A 19,215-nucleotide genomic window follows, 5' to 3' on the forward strand; every position below is an offset into this window, starting at 1 on the left:
GACGGGTGTGGCAGGTTGTGCCATTTGGACCAGCGCCAATCTGCTGCTGGTTTCAGAATATATGCATGCAGACCATAGCAATGCACGGCAGAGTACCTGCATGACTGATTTCTGTTTCCATGGCGACCGGTGATTGATCCCTTGAGTTATGCAGTGAGAGAAACAATATTAATGACTGAGAGGCAGCAGTGGAGGATGGAAATTGATGACACGGTTTGGGCTACACAGCTCGTTTGCCCACGCTGACGCATGACGCCCTGCACGTGAATTCTACTTTAAATAGGCCGAGATCCAAGTCAGTCATAATAGTCTTACCCTGGGCCAGCACCATCTCTTCTATTTATCTCATCAAGTCAGAGTCAGTGGATATGTTTTAAATATCGGAACTGATTCCAAGAATTGTGCTTGTTTGGGTGTCACTCATCCACCACCAAATGTCTTTTGGAAGTTGGATTTTGCGCTAAACTTGGTCTGGTCTTTCAAAGACATGATGCAGTCCAAAAACAGATATCTAAATTTGGGTTATGTCTCGCCAATCCAACGTGGTACAAATTAGTCATTGTCGTGTTTACCTCATACAAGGTGGTCCAAATTTAGACTCAAAAAGTGGTTTTCTAAACATATTATAAAATACATGTTTTACACTTTGACTTTGAAACCGAACAAAGTCATTTTTGAGACGGACTATTTTTGTCTTTTCTTGTGTTATTGACTTTTTTAGCCTTATTTTTAACCTATTCCTCACCAAAAAAAAACCTAACCCCTAACCCTTTTCCTAACTTTTTAACCCTTATACGTCACCTTAACACTTACCCAAACCCACTAGCCTCTAACCCTATCCCAAGCCCTTAACTTTAAATGTAACCATAATCCTAACGCCCTAAACTCTATCCCTAAACCTGGATCCCCTTATCCCAATATCAACCATAACCCTAACCCCCTAACCCTCTAGCCCTTATACCTAACTCAAACCCCCTTACCCCTAACCTTAAACCCAACCCCTAACCACTCTGATCCTCGAGGGCAGCATATCTTCCCTGATTTTGGAGGTTTCTCTTCTTAAACTCAGGTTGATACAATTTATCAGGTCATTAGCAAGCTGGCAGGGGATATTAATGATCTTTGTGATTGGAATCACCTGTATAGGAGCCGCTTATCCTCCGGGAGGTCACAGGGGTGCTGGAGCCCATCCTAACCATCTTAAGGCAGTGGGCAGGGGACACCCTGAACTGGTTGCCAGCCAGTCACAGGGCACACAGAGACCTACAGCTCACTCGCTCATTCACACCTAGGAACAATTTGGACCTGACATGCATGTTTTTTGAATGTGGGAGGAACCTTGAGTGCCATGGGGAGAACATGCAAACTACACAGGAAGGTTCGATCCCACAACCTCAGAACTGTGCCCACGTGCTACCCACTGTGCTGCCGTGCTGCCTAATAATAAATCAAAAACATGGAAAAATATTGCGCACGATCTCATCTCATCTCATCAGCCGTACCGCTTATCCTCATTAGGGTCGCGGGGGTATTGCGCACGATTTTCTTTTTTATTATTCTATTATTTAACTAGATAAAAATAACAAAAAAATACATAGTGGGGAATCTTTTGTTTCACTGGCAGAAATATTTTGCTCACTTTAAATGTTTTGTTTTTTTTGCTAAACAAAATCAAAATGTAGTCACCCTTAATAAAATGGTTAATAATACACTCAAACCAGAAATTAAGTGACCAAAATTAGTGACCACATTTAGCCACAGTGACCTCAGATAATCAAAAACACTGCAAAAATAACGCAAAATGATAAGATGAAATACATAAAACTGGTGCTGGGGGATTCATCTTTTTGACAGATGGTGTGTATCAAGATTTTTTAAATGAAAATTAAAGGGTGTGGAAGTCCCAATTTTAGACATTGTTTTTTGAACTAAAACATTTCCAAAATGAATCAGACCATATTTATCCCAAAATCCAACATCCAAAAAAAGTGCACATGGATAGAAATAGCAACTTTTATGAGAATCTTATCACTGGGACGCCCTTCTTTAAATACCCTAGAGGACATTTTGTCAGTCATTTGTCTTAATATATTGACTGAAAAGGACTTTATGCTTAGTCATCATTTTACTTTACACAAGTGAATGAGCTACTGATTGCTCTGACCCTTGATAAATGTAATATCACCTAAAATGATAGGGTCAAAAATGTAAGTGTCATATTTCTTCTGAATCTGTTGTTTCAGTTACATGTGAAAAATTACTAGAAAGGCTTTTTTTCTACCTTCATAATACAGCGAGGATTTGCCGATGCTGAGATAATAATCTATGCGTTTGTTACATCTCACCTCGATTACTGTAATACAGACGCTGCCCTACTTACGAACGAGATCGTCCGGACGATCGTTCGTAGGTTGAATTTGTTCGTAAGTTGCTTCAGTGCTATATTTTGTATGTTTAAGGTTGGGAGATGTGCTTCAAGAGGTCCACCTCCATGGTAAAAAGTGGGCTAAAAAAACATTCCGACATTTTTTTTCAAACGCATCAAGCTTTCTTTTTCCACGTTCATTTGAAAAGAAACGACTCGCCTCTTCTTTATACTTTACACCAACCATATTGAATGGATGCACGAGATATTAAACAATGAAAATGTCAACGTTCTTAGCACGCTAGAGATAGTGCAGACGTACAATGTGAGGTGTCCATGAACAATGTCAGTAAGGCGACAAATGTCGCGACAGTTGGTGCGAGAGTGTCGGGGAGCGCGAGAGTTTAGGTTTGGAGAGTTTGGTGTGTTTACAACAGACGGGTGCTGACAGTTGTCGCTCTCCAAAGAGACTGTAAGTGTTTCTGAGTGTTTTTACATGAACGAGGAGAAATCCATTACCAACACAAAACGACACACTATATTGGTGGCAGCGGTGGGATTAGTAGCAGGTGAAGGAGAGATGTTTACACACGGACTAGGAAGAAGATGCTGGGTGACTTCTCATAGCGCCACACACCGGTAGCGGTGGAAAGAAGCACTATAGTAATGTCCTGTACTTGGAAAAAGGTGCACACAATACAAAATATAACTTACAGCAATGTCAAGATATAATTTGACAACCCGAGAAAAATGTACGTATGCACCGTTTTACGTAAGTCGAATGGTCGTAAGGAGGGGAGTGTTTGTATATTGCTCTGTGTTCTCTTGATATTGAGCATTGAGTTTGCACCAGAATCAAAATTCAGGTGTTAGACTTTTGATTGGAACAAGTAAGTTGGAACATATCCCCCAATTTTAGCTGACTTGCACTGGCTTTCGGAGTGCTTAAGATGAAACTTTAAGGTTCTTTTATTAAATTATAAAAATTTGCATAGGCTTGCCACCTCATAGCTTTCTGATTCAGTCGTGCCCTATCTTCCTGCTCATAGCCTCCACTCGGAAAATGCTGGTCAACTTGTGACCCCAAGAGCCAAGAAGAAATTTGCAGGCTTGAGAGCATTCTCCATTCAGGTCACAATGCTGTGGAATACTTTGCCCCTGAGACAAGATTTGCAACCTCAGTGGAGGTTTTTAAATCTAATCTTAAGACATACTTATATTCTATATCTTATGATTGATGCCAAACTCATACTTTTCATTTCCTGTCTGTTCCTGCTGCCTGGCTGGTGGGGAAGTGAAGGAGGAGGACGAACCTGAATGAGTCAGCGGACCAGTACTTGGACTTGAGACGTGTCATCATCCGCATTTCCCACATGTTTGAGATAGGAAACTGCATTGTTGTGGTCTTGGACTTGTTGCACAATTTTAGTTTGCACAAGGTCCATTGCAGCCTTGTAATCCAGGAAGGGGGATTACCGCTTGTGTGACCCCTTTTCAGGGTTTATTATTTTCCTCTTTATTGTTTTGTTTTTTGTTTTTGTTTTTCCTTCCCCGCATGCAGGTTTTAGCTTAGGGGATGTGGTAATTGTGGCTTGTTCAGTGTGCGACTTTTTGTGATTAAGGGCTATACAAATAAATGTGACTTGACTCGAGGACAATTTTCCAGTATCTGCACTCCTTAGCCTGAATCCAAATATCCATGCCATTGTTTGTCGGGGGCCGTCCTTTCCTTGTCAGCATTTATGAAAATAACCAATTGCTCCAATTAAAAGTGCATGTACTTCCACGGAATCAATACGGCTTCAAATCATTATCTGACTTTGGGCCAAAAGCAATGTAATGGTGCACTCTCAACTGATTCATTCCTAGCTTCCTATGTGTTTTCAAAGCTATCTTGAAAAGATTATTGGCCCTCTGATAATTTTTTATCATGGCACAAATTCTTGCTGTGGTTTAAAAAAAATCCCATTGAACACTGTCAGTTTTCTCTGAGGCCTCTGAAGGGAACTGATAAAACCACGAATGGGGGAAAGATTGTTGAAGAAAAATACAAGAGGAACCGGGAAAAGACTTGGATGCAAGATGTATGGTCGACTCTCGCAGCCGACGGGAAAACGACATTGCGATTGCTGCAGGTCTTCCGCTTAACTTACTTATCTAGCTCAGCCTACAACGCCTCGCCTCCTGACGATTTCTAGCGATAAAGGCGCCAACAGATAGTGCTGCTTAAGACATAAACCACCGAGTTGTTTGTATTGTTATTTTGTTTATGAATGCAAACTCGGGAAGACAACTCAAAGAGCAATTGTCATCTGTTAAATTCAATGAGAATACATTTGTAAAATATTTTTTTGACATAACAAAGATGAATTATAATTTTTATTAAGATTAATTGTCACATGCTTGTCAACCTTAGCCTATTTCTCCCCTTAATAATGATTGCAATTATCCTCATTAAGCTACAATAACGACTACAAACACAGCCCGGCAGCTATTCACTTACAGAAAGAGAGACTATGTAGAATAAAAACAAAGATAATTTGTGTATATGCAGTTATTTCCTCACTTCCGGTAAATGTTATGGTGCTGATGGTCGGTGGGTCGGTGGGTCGGTCGGTCGGGCGGACGGTGGGTCGGTCGGTCTCCAGGACAACATTTGTTTCAACCCAGTCTCGAGCTGGAGACATTTCACGTGTTAGGCGAATGTGATAAAAAAAAATATGTAACATTAGATTGTACTAAATAAATCCCCATAGAAAAATTGTTATACAGCATACACAATTTGAAATGATCAAAAACTGTATGAAATCCGGAGGAATGTGAAAAATTCAAAAGTATGCAGTAGTAAGATGAGTAGCAATAATAGTACTAGTAGAGGTTGTAATCGTATTACTACTCTTACTATTATTATAGTTGTTGTTGTTGTTGTTGAGGTTATTACTGTTATCATTTATGTTGTTATTATTATTGTTATTATTACTGATGTTGTTGTTGATATTATTATTATTATCCTTGTTGTTGTTGTTGTTGTTGTTGTTGTTATTATTGTTATTATCGTTAAATCGACGGTGTATGAGATAATGTGTTATGGATTTGAACAGGGATAGAGAAAAACGAGGCAACTGCGCTCTCTTCTGTATGACGATGAAACTGCACTGATCATCAACGTCGCATAGACCTAACACTGCAAAATAAAAGACACACGTGAGAATCACTCTGTGGGTCTTTTAATTGAATATAATTTATATAAATTATTTTTAAAATGTCTGTGCTACACAACACTTGGTGACAAGAGAAAGTTGTACAAAAATAAAAAAAGTCATGCTAAAAACAATTGGTTTCCTCAAAGCCGAGCTTAGAAGCTTCCTTTAAAGAATGCGTTTCCTGTTTTTTGTATGATTAAAAAGTAGAGAATCCATCAAGACCTATTGCACAGCAAAAAAAAATCTCATGACTTTGACAGAAAATAGGTTTGGTATATAATATGTATGTTATTTCAAGACATGTATCTTAAATTCGTCCTGGAAAAAGAAAACAGACCATGTTAAGATAATAAACACATACAAAGATAACCCTTAAATATTACGGAAAAAAATACAAAGACATGTAAGCTTAACCGGACGCTGCTAGTTTTTATAAATATATACAAGGTTCTTCAAAATATACAAAATTATCTTATCTAGCAAATGGAAGACGGTTTTGCTTATTTGATTTTGATTTTTTCTAATCTTGGTAAAAAAGAAAATCTTTCTTAAATTAAGGACAATTATTTTGCTTTTTTCTTCTTGTTTTATTTGAAGAACAATATATATATATATATATATATATATATATATATATATATATATATATATATATATATATATATATATATATATATATGTGTGTGTGTGTGTGTGTGTGTGTGTGTGTGTGTGTGTGTGTGTGTGTGTGTGTGTGTGTGTGTGTGTGTGTGTGTGTGTGTGTATATATTTACACAGTATGTACTTTAAGGGACACTGTGTATTATTTAAACATGACATGTCGCTGTAATGTATATTCAAGTGTACATGAAAGCAAGTGATGCAAAGCACGAGGAAAAATACAGACTAGAGAGACTCAAACTAACCCAACCGCACCATTTTTATTCTGTTCGCTTTTTGCCCAGCCTTTAACAAGTTTTTGGTTTGAGGGGGTACCTGTAGCTGCACGATGACGACCAATTATGTCAGCTTCCTCTTTTTTTTGGTTTGAACAAATTTATTGACACTAATAACAGAAAACAATCATGACAATCTCAACAACAATTAAGCACATTCACAATATTATATTCCAATATGACGTTTTTAACAGCAAACACAATGTGAGGTTTGAACAACCCTTCTCGAAAATCTTATTAGCAATCAAGCATATTCACAATTTCATTATATAACATCTTTGTTAGTGTCAATAGATCCGTCCAGGCCAAAGTCGATTGTCCTCGGTCTGAACAAATCCACCGACACCAACAGCAGCAAAAACAAACACGACAATCTCAACAGCCATCAAGCACGGAGTCTCATGTAACCTAAAACAAATACAAAGTGATTGACCTACAAGTCCATCCATCCATTATCTGCACCGCTTATCCTCAGTAAGGTCACGGGGGTTTTGGAACCCATCCCAGCTATCTTCGGGCAGTGGGCAGGGGACATCCTGAACCGGTTGCCAGCCATTCGCAAGGCACAGAGAGACATACAACTCACTCGCTAATTCACACTTAGGGACAATTTTGATGGGCCAATAAACCTGACATGCATGTTTTTGGAATGTGAGAAGAAACCAGAGTGCCCGGAGAAGAGCCACAGGGAGAACACGCAAACTCCACACAGGAAGGTTTGATCTCATGACTTCAGAACTGTGCCGCACAGGCGCTTGACCTACAAGTATTTTTTTCAAAATGGCCAGGCTTTAAATAATTACATCCTGGTACAATGAAAAATATGAAAGCAACAAGTGATGAAACGCGTATTGTAGGACTTGAATATGAACAAAACAGGCCACTCTACATTTTGAAACAATATGTTTTTCCCAGTGATTTAGGATGGATTATTACTATTGTCGCAAACACATAGCTGCCAGTCAATGCCAAAGTTCAGCTCATCTCTGAAGAGCGAGATGACGCTTTACACCAAAAAAAAACAGCCACCATATAACAAAGGAGCTGTATCTGAGTAAGATATACAGTAACGCTTCTCCTACCACTGAAAACCATAGAAACCAGTACTATTGTTTCAAGAAGGTGAAAACCCCAAACCAAAGAAAAGGCCTGAAGAGAGATGAGCCCCGCCAGGCTATCGTTTCCCAAGACACACCCCAGAAGGTGGTGCCCCTACAACCCAGGTGGTTAAGGAATCTGTAAACCGTAATATGATAGTACAAGTATTTTTGCTTTTTATTAAAATCAATTATATTTCTTTTAATGAATGAAGTTTTTTTTAGCAATAGAAGGCGCTAAATAAAACACAATGTCTCTCTAAATGTTATTATTTCATTTGACATGACAAACAGATTCTGACAATGCCGTAAAGATTTGTTACATGCATCCTGACTTTACTGGTTTGTGTTTGATCTTACCCGTTAGCTATCAGACACAAAACCCATTTGCGTGGAAGTCGAGTGTTTCAGTCGCTTCCTCTGGTGTGTTTGATTTGCCATCCCGTATCAAGATTTGCAGGATTACTGTGTTCGAAGAGCCGTGAAATCTCCTCTGACACCTTCAGCCGGTAAAACAAGCGCCTCTGCTCCTCCAATCGGAGAAACACATGCTGGCTGGCGTCCGCCCTGAATTCAAAAGAATGCCCCGAACCCTCAAAACGTCTCAGCGCTAACCTGCCGTGCCACCAATCGAATCGTGCCACCTGCGCCCACCCATGTGTTCCACTTCTACAAAAACGGCCATTGGTTTCGACAGCGGGAATGAGAAACACACTTGACACGCAGTTGTAAGCGCCCTGGAAACAAATGTCAGCGTCAACGGCAGTGGCCTTTTCAGTTGACATGAGCCAAGTCCAATCCATCAAAGATACACACACAAAATAAGAACAAAAACATAGCTGACTCATGACCAGTGTTGAGTACGTCACTGAAAAATAACCAGTAGTCATCATCAACATTAAATATAATAACTGACATCATGCAAAAACTCGAGTTGACAGCAACAGTTTAACCAATGCAGCAGGTTCCCGTTTTCACCCGTTTTCCACCCGTCCGTTCCTGATTTCCCTATTTGTCTCCGGCTACGACCCGTTTTTTGACCCAGACCACATTTTGATCTCCCGTCCCGGCTAACGACCTATTTTTCCGTCTACTACACTCCGGTCTCCCGCTCCGGAAGATCCTCTTCCGCATTCGGAACACGTTCCGATTCTGTGAGCGGCTCTCTTGCCGCATCCAGCGAGTATCGGATCGCGGGCGCTGCCTTTCCTCTACATCTTAATAAACTTGTGATTAGCATTACGCATCTGGGTCCTACTTGCGTTCCGGTCGTGACATATTGCATGGTTGTTATTCTTAGAAGTTGAATTAAAATAAGCTCAGTCAACCATTTAAACATTCATTCATTCATTATCTGCACCGCTTATCCTCAGTAGGGTCGCGGGTGAGCTGGAGCTTATCCCAACTGTCTTCTGGCAGTGGGTAGGGGACACCCTGAACTGGTTGCCAGCCACAACTGTGCTGCACACGCGCTAACCACTGCGCCGTGTTGCTGACCCCATTTAAACATCAAACATCAAATTTCGTGGAAAACCACAATGACCCATCACCGGTGAGATATTTTCAGAACCTGTCCGCGGACAAGTCAGGTATTCATATGGGACAACATGGTTTCTGCGGGCACCGCGTTGGGGCCAATGTTCTAGAGCAAACCTGGGCACTCTGGTCCTCCAGGGCTGCATGTTCTTCATGGTTTTGGAGTTTAACGTTCTTCAGTTCATGCTGCCCTCGAGGACGGTAGTGCCTAGGTCTGTTCTAGAGGATGCCATGTATCAAATAGGTTTACAATTGGACCCAAGATGGACCCCTGGAAAACTCCATCTGTTGTAGGCAAAGTTTGATGGAACTTGAGCTGAATGATTTGATCGTGATCAGAATGATATGATGTAAAAGTAGCAACCAGAAGTAGCATGGCCACAAATGCTACGCCGTGAGGAAAATGTGAGGCGCATGTCACTTTGATGACATGTGTAGAGCCAAAATAAAAAGCCATTCAAAGTAAGATAATTATAGTACATAAACAATCCTGCTACGGAGAAAAAAATGGTTACAGTTACTAGTTAATTTGTTTCAAACTAGTTCAGTTACCCTGCAGATTACTGACACCAAAATGTAGCATGTAACAAGCTGACCCCCTAAAACTGCTTTAAAATTGCCACATAACAAAATAAATAGAAAAAAAATGCAAGTACATCAACCTGTGGAGGCAGAGATACCTTCATATTTCTTGACTTGTGCAATCCTGACAGCTTGCAAACAAACACTTAGCCAAAACACTACCAGGCTTGGGGAGTAACGGAATACATGTAACGGCGTAACGTACTTAGGATACAAAAAAAAGGTAATGTATTGCGTTAAAGTTACAGAAAAAATACTTGATGAAATTACAGATACATTTAGTAATAATAAGGATGATTTCGCTGGATTACAATTGTATTTAAAAGCATATTTGCGGCGCACACTTCAAAGGACAATGATGAAATCGATTGTGCCTTGTTTTAACATTTTGTTCTTTTACATGTTTGCATAGCTTGCTGTTTTCATTCGCCATGTCAGTTCACTCCTCTCTCTGCGGTCTCATTCATTCCACAAACATTCACTGGTGCGCTCACTCTAAGGACCCCCACAGCTGCCCCAGGTTTCTGAGTACAAAACATGACTAAATGACCAAAGACTTAGAAAATGTAACAGAAAAGTACCATATAATTAATGTGCAACTAAGAGATATCAACAAACAAGTATAAACATATAAATGAAATAACATGAAATGATTACTGCAATGTACTGCTCTCTTCCACAGCATCCTTTCAAGAATCAAATCATTCACTTCATGCACTCATTCACGTATGTCTCACATTTTCATATTGTGCTTATAGACTGATTGTGTCCATCATCATTTTAATCACTGACACTAGAGACAGAGATGACAAAACATCCCAAATTCTTGGGGACATTTAGAGAGTGAACACAGTGTGTGTTGAGAAAGTTTTTTGCTCAACTCGCTATATTACGAGCTTAAAATGTGAACCCAAACAACTACATGATCTTGGTCCCCCCTTTTTTTTCATTTTTTTTGTTTGGGTTGGATACCTTAATGGCAAGTTCAAATTGTTCCATATCAATGAGCTAGTGAGTTGTCACTGTGTGCCCTGTGACTGACTGGCAACCAATTGAGGGTGTTCCCTGTCTACTGCCTGAAGATAGCTGGGATGGGCTCCAGCACCCCCGCGGCCCTACTGAGGATTAGCGGTGCAGATAATAGATGGATGGATGGATGGACGGATCCCTTAACCACTAGGCTCATGGAGGCACCATTTCCTGAGGTGTGTCTTATGCAAGTACAGCCTGGTGGCGCCCATCCCCCTCCAAGCAAGTCAAGTCATGTTTATTTGTGACGCCCTTAATCACAAGGAGTCTCAAAGGGCTGCACAGACCACAGATGATGGCAAACAACAAACTATTATTACACCATCCCCTGATCTAAAACCTACATGAGGGCAAGGAAAAACTCAAAAAGCAAGAAGTTGTTTCCAGGTTACATTGTTCATTTATCTTTAACTAAACGTTGTAATTGTATTTATATTTAGTTTATTTGGTCTCTATTTAACATATTTTTTTACCACTAAGAAGCGCTGAATAATACTCACACACCTTTAATAATTATGACAGCAATGATCATAATATTGTGGTGGCTTGGGCTGTATTAAAAGGGTCACCATGTTGTATGAGAACTTGCAATATTGTGGAAACAACAGTAAAATTGTGATTTTGTACCAGTTGTTCATAAATTGATTTTCAACTTCTTTTTTTTAAATGTAATTGTGATTTTTTAAGAAAATAAAATGGTAATTTGAATCAAATTTAAACCAAATATAAACTGATTATCAAGGTAATCCATTTTGTAAAATCATTAAAGAGAACAATTTCATCATAGAGACAAGGAATTCATGTAGTTATTATTGATGTATTTATTTGTTTGTTTATTCAGATCTGGACCAATAAACTATTTAAAGTGACAGTGTTTTTAAAGGCAAAAAAAGAAGGAGAAAAAGAAAAATAGAAGAAAAAATAAGACAAAATACATGCACTCTCATACATGCGTGCATTTTTAAGTACCTGCAGTTTGAAACAAAAACAAATATAAAGTATAAAGATGAACAATAGAAAGAAAACAATTTACAAAGAAACAAAATATGTTGTATAGGGTGCTAGTTTTTGCAAAAGCATACAAGTATTTTCTACTGATCACATATTTCTGTTGTTTTCAAGGCATTTTCATGTAATTTTTAATTTGATCGTTTCGGATTCGTTATGAAACATGGAACTGCTTCGCTTCGCTCTGATATATTCAGAGCAATTGCTGCGATATATGGACTAAGATTTAATACATCTTTTTTTGGGTTTGAACAAATTTATTGAAACTAATAACAGCAAACAAACAATGTGATGTTTTAACAACCCTTCTCGACAATCTTAACAGCAATCAAGCATATTCACAATTTCGTTATATAACATCTTTGATACATCTACTGAATAAACGTAATTTCTTCTTTATGACTTTTTTCTAAACAATCGCGGCTGGATTGGAAGCGAGGCCCATGTGTACTATGACGTCATTTCCCTGCGTCGCGAGGACCTCCGACGAATACTTCCGGCTTTCACGTAAGTGTGCATGTTGATTTATGCAAGGACATAGACAAACATTCATAAATGCTTTACAATAACAAACATCTTTTAGTGTTAACTGCACTTTTCATGCGGCGAAATTATTATTTTCATTGTATTGTGTTTTGTCTTGCAAGTTTGGTTTCGATGTTTTCTCGAGCTGGATGTTTGCCCCGAGCGGCATGGACGCGCTGTCAAAGGTTATACTTTTCCAAATTCCGTCTTTTACCCTATTATACAACCCATTTTTGTCTCATTAGAAAGAGTATGTTTGATAAAATATCGGCTGGATTTTTTGGTTTGAACAATTTTATTGACACTTTTAACAGCAATTAAACACATTCACAGTTCATTTGCAATCGGTGGGCTCCTTACAGCGGTGTGCTTCGCCTTAAAGTGCTTGTCAAGTTCTTGGGTGTTCGGCACGTCACCGGTTTTGTTTTGTAATCCTGGATTAAGACGCTTTTACAAAGCAGTTCCCTACGACATGACAACGAGCTAAGCAACGCAGCGGGACACGTTGTTAGTCTAAATGGATCTATGGAAGAGACGATTAACAATTTTGTGCCTGTATCTATTTCTTGCTTTCACAAGATCTTGTGATATTGTGCCATTTTCAAGGTTAAAATAATGACTTTTAATGATGATGATCAATCCAATCTTGTGCAATTATTTGTTGCAAGTAACCTATTTTGTTCTTATTTCAGAATGGGCAATTTTGTATCCTCTACGACAAGGGGTTCATCCAGCACAGCTTGCTCACAGTTTGTTCATGTAAGTACAACCCTGATCCAACCCTAAACAAATGCAATAAGGCTTAATGCAATTATTTAGTGAGCCATGCACCATTGTATTTCTGCAAATACCATCTATCAAATAAAATTTCACCATATATGGCTTTCCAGTTGCAAGCCTTGTAACGGTGTAGTTTTGGCATAGACAGGGGAGACATGTCCCCACCAAAATCAAGCAATCATCGTTTGGTTCCCACCAGTATTGTGTGATCATTTAAAATATGTTTTATGTCCCTACTAATCCTAAGACCAAACTTATGGTGCCTTGCACTTTTTAAATTTTGCCTAAGGGAAAACATGCCGATCAAAAGTAAAGATGAACCCTTATTTTTACACTTATGAGTAGTTCAACCATTACTTAGCAAAATTGAAGGACATTGGGGGTGAATATCCCTACAAATTCTTCAAAGCCTTTTAGAGTCAAGACGTGCTTATTGGTATAGCCGTTAATCACAAGAAGACTGAAAGGGCTGTACAGACTACTATCACACTACCCCCTAAACTAAAATCTAGGACAAAGAAAACTCAAAATCCTCAGCATGAGGGAATGATAAAAACTTGAGAAGGGGCCGCACATGAGGTAATGAAATGAAATGAAATGATCTGCATTTATATAGCGCTTTTCAAGTCAATGACTTCCCAAAGCGCTTTACATTGTGCTTCACATTTCCCAATAGCGGCCGTGATCTGTGCAGCCATGTAAGGCGCTAACCTGCTTATTGGGGGTAATTGGGGGTTCAATGTCTTACCCAAGGACACTTCGACATGTAACACGGACAAGCCGGGATTCGAACTGGGATCCCTTAATCCTAAAACGATCGCTCTACCTCCTGAGATACTGCCGCCCCCTTCCAGGATGACCAGGCTGCAATGGATGTATCAAGGGCATCAATAGACAATACACAGACATCATCATGAAATATAGGTAATAGGAGAATGTCCGGTTGACAGCTCCCTAAGGTCGCTATCACTCATAAGCTGAGGTTGCTGATCAAATCTCAGAGGGCAGAGCATTCCATTGCACCGGGGCTCGAATGGAGAATGCTTTTGAACCTGTGGATTTCTTCTTGGCTTTTGGGATCACCAGTCGACCAGCATTTTCCAAACAGAGGCTCTGAGCAAGAACATAGGGGGCAATCACATAAGAAGGAAGGAGTTCAAAGAGCTCAGAAGCTGTGCCAGTGCTTATATTGCGTCCGCTAAATCCTTCAGCTTTTTTAACTCTACATTTAGCTAGCACCTCAAATGTAACTAAATAATGATCCGAGATAACGGTAGTACACGGTAACACCATAATGTTTGAGGTTAAAACTCCTCGAGTCAGAATCAAGTCTAGCGTGTTCCCATCTTTATGGGTTGGCAAATCAACCAGTTGATTAAAACCAAATGCATCAATTAGAGACTTAAACGCAATAGTAAGTGAACTGAGTGGGGAGTTCATATGAATGTTAAAGTCCCCCATGATTATAATTTTGTCTGCATAGGTTACTAGTTCAGACAAAAGTTCATCAAATTCGTCTAAGAAAGTTGTGTATGGCCCAGGTGCGCGATAGATAGTTATTACATAAATTGACAATAGAGAGGACCACATCACAAGAGCCTCAAACGCCTTGTAATTGTTAGAGGTACGAGGATTAAATTTGAGCGATTTTTTCAGAAATTAGCGCAACACCACCACCCCTTTTCAACGTGCGCGCTATATGGCTACTCTCGTAGTCTGGGGGAGAAGCATAATTTAGCGCTAAATACTCATCCGGGCGTAACCAAGTTTCACAAAGACCCATACAGTTAAGTTTATAATCACGAATAATGTTATCAACAAGTAAAGCTTTTGGAGCAAGCGATCTAATATTTAACAGACCAAATTTTAGCTTTGCTGAATCATTTGACTTAGCTGAACTCTTTGTAGTCTTTGTCGAGATCTTCAAAAGATGCCGCGGTTGTTGCTTTTCGTGTGCGCTGAGTGTAAAGCTTCGGTTGTCCGGCGAGGAATGAATGGTGGAATTAGTTACATCCTCGCGTCCATCTTGCTGCTTAGACTTCGCACGCTTCACACATCTACCTGCACGGCAACCACGCTTCTGTTTTCTGTCCTTACGGCGCCGTTGGCGTCGTTTATTAAGAGGAATAGCTGTCCACAAGGATGCTGGATCTCTTTGAAGTTCGCTCGGTATATCATAGGCGGTATAAAAAGTGCCCGAAAAGTCAAAATTTAGACGCCCACCCAACCGAATAAGTTCGTCCCTACTGTAAGTGTTTTTGGCCACACATGTGTCCAAAAGTGAAAGCAAAAAAGACAAGAGAACGGCAATAAATAGAAGATTAGTTGGAGAGCAACTAGCCGCAAGCATGCATCCATGCGCCGCCATGTTGCGGCAGCAGACACTTCACAGTACTGTCCTGTACCCGTAAATAGGGTGCACAATACAAAATCTAACTTACAGCACTGTCCGGATATTTTTCGACATCCCCCCCAAAAATGTTCTATCTACCGTTTTTCGTATTTAGAATGTTCGTAAGGTGAGGAGTAACTGTATGTGTGATGATGGATGCAAATAGGACAGTCCCATATCCAGGCATATTCAATGCATTATTCAAATCACCATACTTGTTTCAAAGGGATCTGCGTAAAAATACTAGTGGTCAAAATGTATTCATCCTATATTTTTCGCCTCTTCAGGAGTTGGTGTCACAGAACTGCGTCGTGATATTTTCCAAGACCACGTGCCCGTACTGCAAAATGGCCAAGAATGTGTTCAATGAAATCGGTGCCACTTACAAAGTCATTGAACTGGATGAGCACAGCGATGGAAGGAAACTACAAGAGGCTTTGGCTCAAATGACTGGTGTCAGGACGGTAAGAACCTTGTTATGATTCTTGAGATGGGGCTTGATTATTCATAATTGGCAAAGCTAAAGCGCTCATGGGTGATTTCAGCTCATTGTTTGCTTATATCAAAACAGCCCTGGTACAGGTTATGTCACATTCTGCAGTGTCTGAAATAACATGATCAATATGGCCCGGGGCGTGCATCTTTTACGTCGGGCGTACAACTTACAAAACGTCTCTGCCCAGGTGTGTGTTATTATTATTTTTTTTTTCTGTTTTATTCCGATTTCGAAATCTTCGTTCGTTTTGGAAATTTCGGAATTCCTGTTTGTTTGGCAAGTTGCATACTCTGCAGCCAATCAGAAGCCTGCATAGAAAAACTTCGTGCTTCCTGACTTTCCCGGGCGTTATAAGGTCGTGCATTTGCATATCATTTTCCAAAGTAGACGCACAAAGAACACAAGAAAATGGATAAGTGGTTAGGAATTGTTAAGATTTGTCAGTTTAATAGCACTCTTTCTCGTGGTATTGCGGTAAGACGTTTTCCATTGTGTGACGTCATTAGGCATGCACCATTTTTCGTTTTGCTAATTGTTGATTGCCATGTTGTATTGAATGGAGCCGTGTTCTTGTTTGCTTGCTGTTGAGGAATAAATATGCTTAAAGGCTGAACCACAATGTCCTACTTATCTTCTCACGCATGGGGAAACTGCACACTCTGACATATCCTTACCAGGAATCAAGCCAAAACCTCAGCCCCAGAAGATTCAAAAGAAGTTTACAAAATTGATGACGCTAAAAAACTGAAACGTACATGAAAAGCATCGTGGAAAGAGGAGTTCACGTCTCTTGTAGCAGGCAAAGCAACACAAACATTGCATGAATGAAGATGAGTAAATACTGTTACATACTGACGGCAGATGGAAAACTGGGATGCCATATACGTGCAATGAATGTTATAAGTAGATTTATAATAAACTGAATTTTAAAGTGTTGTTCTGTTATATATTCTGAATATCAATCTTTAATTCTTTGCAACAATTTATTATTTATTTGTTTATTTTTTTCATTTATTTTATTTCTATTTTTTTGCGATTAGTCGTCTTATTGTGTTTCAAGTTGTGAAAAATTGGGCATGCAACTTTATGGCTGGGCAGGCAATTTTTCAGTGTTGTCTGCCCTGGTGTCCGGTAACTTTTTGTCATGAGACACTGCATTCAGGCATGAAAATTCCTCTATTTTTGGAGAAATTTGCCGTTTTAAAGTAAAAAAATGTCAATCAAGTAGACGAGAGGGGAAAACGTTTTGATGGGATAGGGTTGTACAGTATAGGGTTAGCAGCGTCTAACAATTACCCACAGTTTCAAATATGTCCACTGGATGTCACCGGGGCGCCAGTCCCAGCTGTATTTTCCCACCACTATTCTTCAATCTAACTCTTCTATTTGTATTTTTTGTATTGATTTGTTTGCTTTTATCACGTGTCTTTTCTGGGGTGCCATATCTTATTTCCTCTTAAGTAATGTTTACAGTGTTGTTAACAATTACAATAAGAATAATTCTAATTCTTATTCATTTAAAGATTTTTATTTTATTGACCTTTCAATTAGAATAAACTCTTTAACTAAGGAATAGATGTCGAGAGTTGAACTTATATATATATATAATATGACCATTTGATGCCACGTTTACAAGTTTACGGGTGACGTAGAATCTCAAACAGCAATAGTAAACATTCAATAGAGCTCTAATGGTAAATTGACAAGCACTCTTAATTTGCATCGCGATAATACATTATCCTGACATCAATTGATTTACTATTTGAGTGACTATAAAAAAAAACGTTGCAATTATACATTCAACAGCGCTAATGAAGTTCCTATTATGGCCTATATATAAAATTTAAATGCCGGATGATTAAAATATTACAACACAATAAAAGTCCATACGTATGATGTCCAACCCATTTATTTTTCACACAATTGACCATAGTTCGTGCTATTTTATCTCTGAGGATATTATTTTTTCATTAGAATTGTCTTTATTGACATCGATGTTGTGAAACATTGTATGCAACGAGATACGACATGACACTTCAGGATAAATATGTAATAACCACTTTTAGGAGAAAAATAAGATCAAAGAATGCCGGGAAATATCGGCACAATATTTACCAAGTAGAGATCAGAGGCTGGCTTAAGTTTTAACAATTGTGCAATGCTTTTTTTTTAAGAATATTGCATCGTATCGGTAATTCGTATGGAGCCTGGTTGTTAGGCTGGTGTGGAGCAGGTTAGCTGTAGAGAAGGTTAGCTGTGTCATGCCGGCGCTTAAAATCAATACAACCAGGAAATAAATCAGAATAGGCTACGAGGACGTGTAAGCGTAAACTTAGCTTAGCAACGTGCCTGACTCATAGTAGCAAAATGTGTGTTTAGGTTCCGAGAGTGTTCATCAACGGAAGTTGTATCGGAGGCGGCTCGGACACAAAACAGCTTCATCAGCAGGGCAAATTATTGCCCCTCATCAATCAATGCGCTCCATGCTGTGCTCCCCACTCCGAAGGTTCAGGCAGCGGACGGTTTGAATCTACAACATGACTAACCGTTTTAATCCCTTTTTTATTGTTATGTATTTATAACTGTTTCATTTTTCGAGATGTACGATTTTGAAGACTGTTGTCTTATTCAGCAACCTCATGCATCACATTTTCTTCCAAGAGTTTACTGTGTTGCCTTACATACTGTATTTATTTGTGTATAACGCGCAATGGTTTATATTGTGCACCCTTAATTTCTGTTTAAAAATCCATATAATATTCTGTTTCACATTTTTTTTCACCTCAAAATAAGCATTATAAGTGACGAGCATTGCTGATTACGTGCCACAATGAATGCAATGATGTATTGACAACTTAAACCTCCGTGGAACTGTTAAAATCTAGGTTTAAAACACACTTCTATTCTATAGCTTATGAATGACCTATATTTTATGTGTATATCTGTGTCGCAGCCTGGTGTTCCTGGCAGGGGGATTACCTCATGGGTCCCCTCTCAAGGTTTCTTCATTTTCCTCATGTTGAGGTTTTTGAGTTTTTCCTTGCCCTCATGTAGGTTTTAGATCAGGGAATGTTGTCATAATAGTCTGTACTTTGCAATGATATGTGCTCTGTGCAGCCCTTGGAGACACCTTGTGATTAAGGGCGTCACAAATAAACATGACTTGACACAATGATAAATGGTCTGCATTTATATAGCACTTTTCAAGTTACAGATGACCTGCCAAAGCACTTCACAATGTGCTTCACACCTACTCATCACACACAC

General features: G+C 39.3%; 1 protein-coding gene across 3 annotated transcripts; it reads left to right on the forward strand.

Moving 5' to 3' along the window:
- The first annotated feature begins 12,181 nt into the window (after window positions 1-12,181).
- On the forward strand, window positions 12,182-19,127 carry glrx2 (glutaredoxin 2). Of its 3 annotated transcripts, none has more exons than XM_088349346.1 (4): window positions 12,182-12,262; window positions 12,973-13,039; window positions 15,740-15,916; window positions 18,328-19,127. In XM_088349346.1, the coding sequence occupies exons 2-4, from the start codon at window positions 12,974-12,976 to the stop codon at window positions 18,487-18,489; spliced, it is 405 nt and encodes a 134-aa protein (XP_088205472.1). In that variant the 5' UTR covers window positions 12,182-12,262; window position 12,973; the 3' UTR covers window positions 18,490-19,127. The 3 variants fall into 3 exon arrangements, with proteins under 3 accessions (XP_088205472.1, XP_088205470.1, XP_088205471.1); XM_088349344.1 differs by lacking the exon at window positions 12,182-12,262 and adding an exon at window positions 12,269-12,465; XM_088349345.1 differs by lacking the exon at window positions 12,182-12,262 and adding an exon at window positions 12,490-12,886.
- Window positions 19,128-19,215: the final 88 nt, after the last annotated feature.

This window comes from Urocampus carinirostris, chromosome 12 (assembly GCF_059441175.1).
Source record: "Urocampus carinirostris isolate Australia breed hairy pipefish chromosome 12, RoL_Ucar_1.0, whole genome shotgun sequence".
Taxonomy (NCBI): domain Eukaryota; kingdom Metazoa; phylum Chordata; class Actinopteri; order Syngnathiformes; family Syngnathidae; genus Urocampus; species Urocampus carinirostris.